This window comes from Cnephaeus nilssonii (assembly GCF_951640355.1).
Source record: "Cnephaeus nilssonii genome assembly, chromosome: 5".
Classification (NCBI taxonomy): Eukaryota; Metazoa; Chordata; class Mammalia; order Chiroptera; family Vespertilionidae; genus Cnephaeus; species Cnephaeus nilssonii.
In genome coordinates, this window is record NC_137076.1 from 93,017,408 (window position 1) to 93,029,509 (window position 12,102).

The 12,102-nt window shown below is 41.1% G+C and overlaps 1 protein-coding gene across 3 annotated transcripts in view; it reads right to left on the reverse strand.

Annotated features, from left to right (window-relative positions):
• Positions 1 to 9,497: 9,497 nt before the first annotated feature.
• Positions 9,498 to 12,102, reverse strand: part of LOC307099614 (uncharacterized protein) — a 34,362-nt gene continuing 31,757 nt past the window's right edge. For all 3 annotated transcript variants that reach the window (XM_079771390.1, XM_079771389.1, XM_079771388.1), the window contains one exon: positions 9,498 to 11,087. In XM_079771390.1, the coding sequence (XP_079627516.1) occupies positions 10,963 to 11,087 (125 nt within the window). In that variant the 3' untranslated portion in view covers positions 9,498 to 10,962. The remainder of the gene's footprint in view (positions 11,088 to 12,102) is intronic.

The following is a 12,102-nucleotide window of genomic DNA, read 5'->3' on the forward strand; positions in this document are numbered from 1 at the left end:
CTTGTGTGTGTGCATGTGTGTTGTGTGTATGTTGTGTGTGTGTGTGTGTGTGTGTGTGTGTGTGTGTGTTTATGGGAACTCAAGGGGAATGAGTTTAGCCCATATAACTGCACAGACAATTTGGAAATGGACATTTTGGAGAACTGGATTATTTTTATCACTGTCATTTTGGCTGGTCAGTGAACTGGTGCTTTCCCTGCTATCAGCTCTACCACCACCCACTCTAATGGAAGCTCTTTTCAACGGTCCATGGGTTTTCGAGTTTTCTAGTTTGGGAAGAGAAGAGGAAGATAGAGAAGTGAAACTCCTGGACTTGCATTGTTAAAGGAAATTTGTTCTTTCAGACCTTTTGCTGCCAGATTTTTACTCAAACTTCCTCTTTCGTGAGGTAGGAGGGGTTTTTTCTTTTTCTTACCATATTCAAATAAATATTTTGAGATGAAGTACAAAATTCCCCCACCTGAGTGTCTTATATAACAGACATATTTCTTCACTTGATGAATTCCATTCCTCCATCTACACAGCAGGTGCAATCCCCTCACCAACATTTCTAGGGTGACTTGAAAAGAAATCAAAGATATGCTTTTGGAAAAACCACAAATCTTTAAATCAAATGATGGCCTCAAAATTCAAAAATATGGTTAATAAATAGGTGGGGATATAAATAAATTCTTAAAAATGGATACAAGACTATTAATAATAATGAAGATTCATACAGAGTCATCCACATAAAGATTCAGCAACCATTTAAAGGGATGTTGTAGGTGTATATTTATTGATGTGAAAGGATCCTCAGGACAGAAGTGAGGAAAACGAGTTTCATGATTGAGTGTGACAATCAAGACACAAAAGTTATGCACAATCTCAATCCATTTTGTAAGAAGAAACACACACATGCACAGACAAGCCAGCAATATTAAAAATGTTAGCAATGGTCTCCTCTGAGCAGAGGGAACAGGTGATTTTAGGGTGCTTTATAGATCAACTAGTGGCCTGGTGCATGAAATTCATACACATTAAAAGGGCATTAATTAGAGGAAATAATTTAATATTGCTATTTGCCCTTTCTCTATAATAGAAGTGTCAGAGATGAAAGAAAATTAGTAAAATGTATATGAAAATCTTCCTCCTATCAGAGTCTGGGGCACGTCACGGGAACCAGAGTCAAATCCCCGCCCACCCATGTGTGCCTCGAAATCACGCAAGACCCAGACCTGACTGGCCCCACCCCCTTCAAGTCCTGCTGGGTGGGGGGCACTACCGTGCTGGGGTGGGGGGTGAAGCCTGAGGTCCCCCGGCCCAGGCCAGGGGCACACCTTGAGGTCCCCTGGCCTGGGCAGGGGCAGGGGCATGTCTTGAGGTCCCCGTCAAGCCCCACCGGCAAGGGGTGCAGCCTGAGGTCCCCCAGCCTGGCACTGGGGCAGGGGGTGTGCCCTGAGGTCCCCATTCAAGCCCCGCTGGGCAGGGGACATGGCCTGAGGTCCCCTGTCAAGCCCTGCCTGGTGGGGGGGCATGGCTTTAGGTCCCACGGCCAGGTGCCGGGGCATGGGGCGCAGCTTCAGGTTCCCTGGCCCGGGGCCAGGGCAAAGGGAGTGCAGCCTGAGGTCCCCTGTCAAGCCCCATCAGGTAGGGGGGCGCAGCCTCAAGCCCCCTGCCCTGGCCCAGCGCCACGCAGCCTCAGGTCCCTGCTGATTTCTCGTTAAGGCTCATTAAGGGAACTCAGCCTCCACTGTGGACAGAGCCACCTTGTGTTACGGAATCCCTGCCTCTGCTGTGGGCGCAGCCATCTTGTTACAGCGTGGTGGTCAATTTGCATATTCCCTCCATATTAGATAGGATAATCTTTAATTTTGTGTGCAAATGAACTTATATTCTTGAGATAAAGCAAACGTTTAAAAAGAAAGAAACCATAAACCAAAACGCAAGTGAACACTAGAGATGTACGTCCTCAGGTAGCACGTCCAAATCTAATAGTAGAATAGTCCAAAAAGTCACCAAACTCCCTCCTGCCTCAGTTTCTTTCTCTCTACAGCAGGAAGAGCTGCCTTTTTCTTCCTTGCAGTTTGTTGTTGTTAATCCTCACCCAAGGATATTTTTAGAGATAGTGGAAGGGAGCGGGAGGGACACACAGAGAGGAACATCACATTGATGTGAAAGAGACAAATCAATTGGTTGCCTCCCACAATGCCCGGGATGGACCTGCAACCAAGGTACATGCCCTTGACTGGAATTGAACCAGGACACTTCAGTCCATGGGCTGATGCTCTATCTACTGCACCAAAACCAGCTAAGGCTTCCATGGAGTTTTTGTGTTCAGTCAAAACATCTTCCCACAATTAGCAATTAAGTTAAACATACACTTGTCATGAGGCCCAGCAATTCCACAAGAAGGTATTTTACCCAAGAGAAATGAAAGCATGTCCACACACAGGCTTGTACATAAATGTCCACAGCCTTTTGGGCAGGAGCCCAAAACCGGAATGTTCGCACAACAATATGCTAGTCAGCAATAAAAAAAATAAAAATAAAAAATAAAAAAGAACAAGCTACTGACACATGCAACAACATCAATGAAATCTCTAAAATGTTACACAAGGTAAAAAATCTAGACACGAAATGTCACACACTATACTATTCCATGTAAATGAAATTCTAAAAAGTAGCAAGACCATACTGACAGAAAGCAGACCAGTGGTTGAGGCTGGAAGTGAGGGGAGAGGATTGCCTGCCCAGAGGAATGAGCTGGAGCGAGGGACATGTCTATCTTGGATCAAACATGATGGTGGTTACATAATTATACGTATCTGCCAATATGAGAAACTCTTGAAATGGGTGAATTTTATTTTGTGTACATTATAACTCAATAGAAATGTTTTTAAAAGCACACAGCAGAACTTAATTTAAAAAGCACATCTAACCAAGTATACAAAACATATTGTAAAATGTAAAGCTCTATAGAATGTAAGGAGTTTTTCTTAAGAGCAACTTCACTGAACACTACACAAAGTACAAAGAAGCAACCTTGGTGTACATGCAACTGATGGCAATTTCCCTTTGCTAAATGCAAGAGAGGGTGTAAGCAAAGAGAAGGAGGTGTAATTGTTATCTGTTTCTTCGATTTCGTTTAGCTGCCTTAAAGTTTACGTAACAGTTCAGGAGAAAATATATATCCTCTAAATTATTTTAATACTGTTCTCTGCTAAATACTTAGTTGGAAAGTAGAGAGGAGAAAAAACTTCAGCTTCAGCCCCAGATCTTGCCATGGGAAACCTAGCAAAACAGACACTGGATGCTAAATATTTGGAAAAGCTTCAAGTTCACATTCTGACCCTCTGGAGAAACTGAGTCTAAGAGCTGGTAATTACTTGCTGGAGGATGCAGACTAGTTAGTGGTTGAGCCAGACACTTCCACCTGGTCACCACCCCGCCTTGCCTCAAAGGGAAGTTCTCTGCAGAATCAACATACAGTGAGCACCAATGAGGGGGATGATGGTGAGGGGTCTGGGAGGAGGAAGTCCTTTGGAAATAAGAAGTGGGAAAGGTGGGGTGCCCACATAAGGAGAAGGAGCCCAAAGGGGAAAAGGCAAGGTGCCAGAAGTCAGGTTCTCCTTTCACAGCTGTGCCTGGCTGGCCTCCAGTGCCACTTACCATGGGCGCGGGGGAGGGTACCCACATGACAGTCTGGACTGTGCCTAGGGTCACTGCCCCGGGTATCCCAGTCTCAGGGTAGAGCATTGGTGTGCTAAGGGCTCCCTGGATCTCTGGGTTGAAAAGGAGCAGCTAACCCTACTTGTTAAACTAGAGGGCATTACATTTTGTTTCTAATTGGTCTCATCTTCCTCCCGTTCCTGTTTCTGGGCTCCTGACACTAGAGAGCCCTGGAGCCCTGCGTGATCACTTTGCTTCCCCCTCCCGCTGCTCTTTAGGAAGGTGGTCTGGAGGAGTTGGACCAGCAGGGAGCCACACTCTTTCCTCCATCTTATTTCTGGGGGATGCTTTTGGGAAGATATCTTTCACTCGTTTTCTATTAGTATCATTACAAAGCAATGCATAATCATTGTGTATCTCTCTTCATTTCATCTAAGGAAAAACAGGAGAATTTGTTTATGCTCCAGTACTCATCGACATACCTGGTAGGTCCTGCCAGACATAATCACGTGACATATCTATGCTCATGACCAGCTTTTAAAATGTACTGCACTGCCCTAACCGGTTTGGCTCAGTGGATAGAGCATCGGCCTGTGGATTAAAGGGTCCCGGGTTCGATGCCGGTCAAGGGCATGTACCCTGGTTGCGGGCACATCCCCAGTAGGAGGTGTGCAGGAGGCAGCTGGTCAATGTTTCTCTCTCATTGATGTTTCTGGCTCTCCCTTTCCCTTCCTCTCTGTAAAAATTCAATAAAATATATTTTTTTAAAGAGGTATATTTTAAAAAAATTTACTGCACTATGAACATATTTTATGTTTTCAAATTTTAATTTAAATCCTCTTCTACTGCACATATTTAATGTCCTCAGAATTAGTTTCACACTACAGGGATATACCATGATTTATTTAATTAAGTCCTTTTTACTAGATAGTCAGATACTCCCCCAAATATTTACTATTAAAAAGAGCAATTTAGTCCAGCCAGTGTGGCTCAGTGGTTGAGCATCGACCTATGAACCAGGGGGTCATGGTTTGATTCCCAGTCACGCCCAGGTTGCAGCTCGATCCCCATTGTGAGGAATGCAGGAGGCAGCCAATCAATGATTTTCTCTCATCATTGATGTTTCTCTCTCTCTCCCTCTCCCTTTCTCTCTAAAATCCATTAAAAAATGTATATTCCATAAATGAATGACAATATAAACTGATAAACAAAAACAGATCCTGAGACAGAGAAACATTGATCACACAGTCAAACCTCAGAGGGAAGGTAGGGAAGGGTGGGGGTAAGGGAGAAAGATCAACCAAAGGACTTGTATGCATGCATATAGGCCTAACCAATGGACACAGACAACAGCGGGGTAAGGGCATGAGTGGGGAGATGAGGGGGGGGGGTAATAGGGGATAAGGACACATATGTCATAACTTAATCAATAAAGAAATTTTTAAAAATAAAATAAAATGTGACCTGCAAACCAGGTCACATGCAAACCAGGGGGGGGGGAAAATTTAAAGAGCACTTTAATAATTTCACTTATAAAGTTTTTTTACAAAAATATTGAAATTGGATCCAATCAAAACTTTTAGCTTTTAGCTTACAGAAAATAAAACAATCTGAAAAGTTCACAATATGGGGCATTTTTAAAAACAACTCATCTAGTTTTTCAGGAAGTCAATGGCATGACAAAAAAAGGAGTAGTCACTGTTCTAAATGACTTAAAAGACATAACAACCAAATGTACTCTATAGGTTGTCTTGGATACTAGTTTGGATGAATCCATTATAAGCAGACACTTGGAGGAGCATGCAGAAAAAATCCAAATATGTACTAGTATTAAAGAGTTATCACTAGTTTTGTTAGGTACAATAATGAGGATTACATATACATTTTATTTCATATTTCAAGATGCATGCTTAAATACATAAATAAATGGCCATCACTTTAAGAAGTACTCTTGTTCATAAAAAATGTCTAGGATATGAAAAAAGAAATAGATGTTATAAAAATGAACAAATTGGAAATCATGAAATTGAAAAATACAATAAATAAGATAAATGGAATAAAAGTTGATGGCTCCATACTAGAGTAGAGGTGATAGAGGATGGGAGCTGAGAACTTAAGGATAGATTTATAGAATTTACCCAATCTGGGTAACAGACTGGAAAAAAAGAAAGAGAAAAAAAACAACCACATCTCAGTGAGCTGAACACTGTAACAACAGAGCTAACATTTATGCCATTGGAGTTCTAATAGGAGAGGAGAGAAGAGTGGAACTGAAATAACGGGAAGAAATTATAGCTGAATATGCCCACTTAGGCAAAGACATAAACTTAGAGTTCACAACTGGGTCTGTAGCTCAGGGGAGAGATGTGACTGTAAGAGACTTGGGGGTGGATTTCTTATAAATAGGGAGAAGATGTCAAGAAAGAAGCAAGTGGTGGATTGAGTCCTGCCTGGGGGGGGTGTGAGTGCTTAGGAAGACAGAGGAAGAGGATCCAGCCACAAATGCGGAGGAGTAGGAGGAAACCAGGACAAGTGGCACCACTCCCTGAGAGCAAAGGGGAAGAGGGAGTTGTAGGAAAGATGGTTTGGTCAGCGGGGTCAAATGCAACCAAAAGGTCAAGTTTGATAAGTATTGAGAAATGGCCGCTGCAAGTACATAGAATGCTCACTGGACAGCATCACTGGACGAGTGGAGTTAGAAGCCAGACTGCATTGGTTTAAGGAGTAAATGGGAGATAGGGAAATGGGAATTTGTAATAATAATAATAAAAAAAAAAGTTAGACTGAGTGGTAAAGGAAAGAGAAAGGGAATAACTGGAGACTGAGATTGTTAAAGGGTCAGGGGAAGTTGGTAGAGGTAAGGTTTAACCCTTAACATATAAAGTGTTTTGTTTTCTAAGAGTGGGACTCTTTTCAAACAGAAGTGTTCATAGGGCCCTCTGCATCCAGCCCCTGTGAGAGACGGCGCCCGAGTCTCCAGCCTCATCTCTTTCCAAACCTCCTCACTCACTTTGCTGCAGCCACATGGCTGTACTTGAAACACACTGTACTTTCTCCCTCTTAAAGCACAAGCTCCTTCCTGCCCCAAGGCCCTTGCATTGGGTGGATTCCTCCAAGTAGGTGCTTTTTTTGGTTTCAACTCAAATGTCACCTCTTTCTCAGAGGCAGTCCCTGACCAACCCTGCACCACTCCCCACACTCCCCACTCACATCCTTCACACCCCCAGGCATCCTGTGTCACCCTGATTTTCAACCAGGGGTGATGTTGTCTCTCAGGAGACATTTGGTAATGCCTGGAGACATTTGCAGTTGTCACAGCTGGAAGGGCACAACTGTCCCCTGGTGGATAGAAGTGAGGGATGCTGCTAAATATCCCACAATGCACAGGGCAGCCCCCAGCAACAAAGGGTTATCTGGCTCCAAATGCCATGGTTGAAAAGCCCATCCTATCACCATGTTCTCATTCTCCTCAGTATTTATTGGTAGCAGAATTGATGGTTTGCGGGGCGGGGGGGGGGGGGGGGGGGGTGGGTGCCTCCTTATTAAATGGGAGCTCCTTGGGGAGTGGAGTTCAGGGCTGTGCTCTACTCCACCCCCAGCACTTACCGGACTGCCAGGCACACTTGGCTCTCAAATCTTGCCCCACCTGCCCTTGTTCTGGGAATCCACCGCAAGTTGAAGATGCCAGGTCCCAACTGATGAGCCTGAGAAAGGAAGTCAGTTTTCAAAATGAAAACAGAAATGACATTTATTGGCGAGTGTTCCTACAATGAAAATAAGAGACTCTCACACTTTCATGTGCTCACAAAATTATCTCCACGGTCATCAGTGAAGATTGGTTCTGCTGCTTCTTAAAGATGTGCAAAACTTCCCAAATTTAAAATACGGCCTAAATCACACCCGTGTCCTAAAGTCCCAGGACAGACTGTAGAAAATAAAATCTCAACTGTTTCAAAGGATCAAAACCAAAACTCAATACATTCTACAATATTGATAAAACTACAGAAAATATTAATATTAGCTAAATGCCTCCCCCCCTCCTTCCTTCTAACCCATTCTTCCTCTCAGTTATTGACAGTTATTTTCTACAGCATTAAATCATAGCCAAGTCCTGGCTGGTTTGGCTCAGTGGATGGAATGTCGGCCTGCGGACTGAAGGGTCCCTGGTTCGATTCCCGGTCAGGGCACATGCCTAGGTTGCAGGCTCGATCCCCAGTAGGGGATGTGCAGGAGGCAGCCGGTCAAAGATTCTCTCTCATCATTGATGTTTCTATCTCTCTCTTCCACTCCCTTCTTCTCTAAAATCAATAAAAACATATAAAAATAAATAAATAAATAAATAAATAAATAAATAAATAAATAAATCATAGTCAAATTACCCAATATCAACTTTTCAAAAATTATTATTCAGAAAGAGTGATACTCTAGAACAAGAGATTTATGAATGTAATACTGTTGAAATTATTTACTGAGCATTAATACTAGACTTGCTATTACTAAAAACTCAGCCAAAATAAAAGCCCTTTGCATATCTGTAATATTTTTCACTTTTAAGCCTTCTCACAAATAACATGTCATCGTCATTAGAGTCACCACTAGGATCTGATATAGGTATGGAATTATTATCTCTAATAGATGTAAAAACGAAGGCATAAAGAACAACTTGCCCTAAACAAACCCAGTGTTACTGGTAAGAGTTAAGATAGAACTCAAGTCCCAGTTCTAATTCTGTGTCCCCACACCCTCACAGGCATGCCAGCAGCCATCCTTGCTCATGGGTTTCAAACAAATTTTGGAAATTCTGGATTAAACAGTTAACCAGACTCCCAGAGCCTTTAGTGTGCCATCATACATCTACAGGGAAAGCATGGAGACTGGAAGCGGCAGCACAAATTCAAAGGCCCACAAGCCACGAAGCAGGTAACAAATGTGAGCTGTGGGTAGGGCAAGGGCTGGTGGGCTAAGAGAATGGGATGCCACCTAATGAGGCCCTGATTGCATAGGAATGTGGTCCAATGTTGCCAGGTCTACCAGAAAAACTAAAATCTGAGCTTTAATTTGAAATCTCTGTTTATGCATGTTGTCTTGAATTTAAAAGAAAAACACTGTACTGATAGCCCTAGCCAGTTTGGCTCAATGCATAGAGCATCGTCTTGCGGACCCAAGCTTCTGGGTTTTGATTCCAGCCAAGGGCACTACTTCGGTTGCAGGTTTCTCCCTGGCCCCGGGCTCTGCAGGAGGCAACCAGTCAGTGTGTTTCTCTCACAGCAGTAATTCTTTGTCTTTCCCTCTCTCTAAAAATCAATGGGAAAATATTCTCAGGTGAAGATTAACAAAATAAACATATAAATAATAAATAAAAGAAAAACACTGTAGTTTGAACAAGATTTTTTGGACCATATTAGTCTCATCCTATTTGGGAAACCCAGTAGATAATGCTTAACATTATTATTTGCCCATTTAACCTTTATTCAGAGGTTAAATGGGCAAATAATAATGTTAAGTGTGCTATTAATTTTCTAGAATTCTGCAGCTACGTGTTAAAAATCTTGCCTTTAAAAACAAGCATCTCGCCCTCCTAGACCACTACAGTTTGAGTAGCACTGAACCCCAAGTGTGAATTATTTTAGGATTAACTCGAATTGAAATTATTACCCAGCCCTGTGAACTATTCATGTACAGACGTTTCTGATATAAAGAGAAAAAAATGTTTCTGGTGGCTAAAAATATCTTTACCTTTTTTGCTTTAACTCTCTTGGAAAAAGCAAAAATTTAATTCAATTGTGAAGAAGGAAGAGCATTGGGATTTGATATGAAAAAAAAAAGAAACATTCATCCTTCCATAATACTTTTTTTTCGTAAATTTATTTATTAAATTGATTGGGGTGACATTGGTCAACGTGAACATATAGGTTTCATGTGTGGATTTCTGTTACAAAATCTGTATATTACACCATGTGCCCACCACCAAAAGATAAATCTCCTGTCACCTCATATTAGAACCTCCTTCTCCCCCTACTCCCTTCCCTCTGGCAACCACCACACTGCTATTTGTATTCATAAGTTTCAATTTTATATCCCACATATGAGTGAAATCATATGGTTCTTAGCTTTTTCTGTCTGACTATTTCACTTAGCATAATGTTCTCAAGGTCCACCCATGTTGTTGCGAATGGCGCTATTTCATCCTTTCTTGTGGCTGAGTAGTATTCCATTGTGTGTATGAACCACATCTTCTTTATCCAGCCCTCTATCGCGGGGCACTTTGGCTGTTTCCATGTCTTAGCCACTGTGAATAATACTGCAATGAACGTAAGAGTGCATATGTTTTGCAAATATGTGATTTTGAGTTTTCCGGGTATATCAACAGCAGTGGGATTGTTGGATCATATGGTAGTTCTAGTCTTAATTTAAGTGGTTGGGAACAATTTAGAATTTCAGTTGAAATTAGCAACACTCTCAAACAACACTATTATATTGGCAAACTTACTTTTCTAAGCAGAAAGCCTTTTTCCCTGTTCTTTCCCTTTCGTTTATCCTTTTATTTATCTCTGTCCTGCATCATCCTAAAAAATCATTCAGATTCTCTGACACTAGTCTATATGAGTGCCTGGAACTATGACACAGATGTAGCAAAAATAGCATACATGTGTTAAATCACATAGCAATTGATTTTCTTACCCTGGTATCTACTTCCTCCACTAAACATCCTAGCTCCTTCTAACTACTAAAAACCCCATCCTAGTCTCAGGGAAAGCACTTAAAACCTTATATTTCCAGAGCCAAAAAAGATCTAATGGGGAACCACACCAACTTTATTTCCCCACCAGGCAAATAAAAACCTGTGAACCTCCATGATTTGAAAGCCTACAGTAACTTAAGAAATTTAACATTATGAGTTACAAGAAAAAAATGCTTCCAAGTGATCTCATTTAAGTACCAAATTAGATTTTCTGATTTAAAGTATATTCCAATGTTTTATGGTGACCGAAGTATTGGTACATTTCTTGTCTACCCAATGAGAATTCTTGATGGATACATGATTCATAGGGTCTAAACAGAATATACAATTCTAAAGTGTTCAGTTCATCTTTGGGAGAGAGCTCTGCTATGACCAGAAAGACTGAGCCAATTTTAGTATAAAAAATTAAGACTAATTACCAATAAGGGCGACTACACACTGATGAGCTAAAGACACTCTAACCAACATCACTGACATGCTGTAATGCCATGAAATATTGACAGAAAAATCATCCTGGAGCTTAAAAGGACAGACATGGTAAGATCTGGTCATTGCCTTCTGGAGTCAAGGGCCTAAAGCCTTGGAGAACTGCTGGTCTTAACGCATGTTGTAAAGCTCATTCTTAAAGTAGATACTTTCGTGTGCTTGGTAGCGCACTGCAGTTTCATTTTGTGAAGTTGCGGTCTGGGGTTCTTTGCTGCAAAAAGAATAACGTGAGTAAGTGAAAAGCAAACCACTTCTAAATAATGAACAGTACGATTGTCTATTTGACCACACAACCTATTGAATGACTAGAAGATTCCAGAGTTGTAAATATTAAGTTGTGGGAAAGTTTGTTTAATAAGCAGGATTGAAAAAAAATAGCAAAACAAAACCTAAGACGTATTCAGACTATTCTTTTTCAAGAGATCCATGTAATAGAATACAACAGTTGAAAATCTAAGACAGTTGTCAGACATGAAATGGAAGTACTAAATCAAGATGCATATTCACAATGGTGGCTATGAAATGGTTTGGCTTGTATTTTTCCAACTGTGGATCGTACTCTTTAGAGAGGATTATTAAATCTATATAGTTGTCTACTTCCTGTATTTAGGATAAACAGAATACAAAATATCAGAGTGTGTTATGTAGTAATAGTGTTGTTTCACATAAGTGTGTACTGGACCATCATGTCAAAAATCTTACTGTGTCTTTATGGTCAGAATGTGAAAGCCATGAGTTACATGACTTTCATAACACACTCACACAGCAAATGTATAAAAAGGTTAAGTGTAGAGGTTTGATATAGCTATTGTTTTATAATTTGTAGAGTGATGGTTTTTATTACCTGAGCCTGCCCAGAAATGATATGAAATGTAGAGTCTTCACTCAACTCAGATCTTAAAAGGAACCAGGCATACATGTGAGAACCAGTTTAGGTGTCAAAAGTTCAAAATGAGTCAGTGTGAAATAGCTGCCCCAAAGGTGTCATTATAAATGCGCGCTCTCTCTCTCTCTCTTTCTCTCTTGTTTTTCTTGCTTTTTTATATTTTACAATATTTTCTACAATGTTTCTTTTATAATTTATAAGAAGTAGATGTAAAGAATGTGTTGACAGGAAAAGGGCAAAAATCAACTAAAAAGATACATAAAGAAAATATTGACAGTGAAAGGGCAGAAATCGTGCTTTTCTGCCTTAAGGAGTATTTTTGCCCCCCTTATATTGCTGG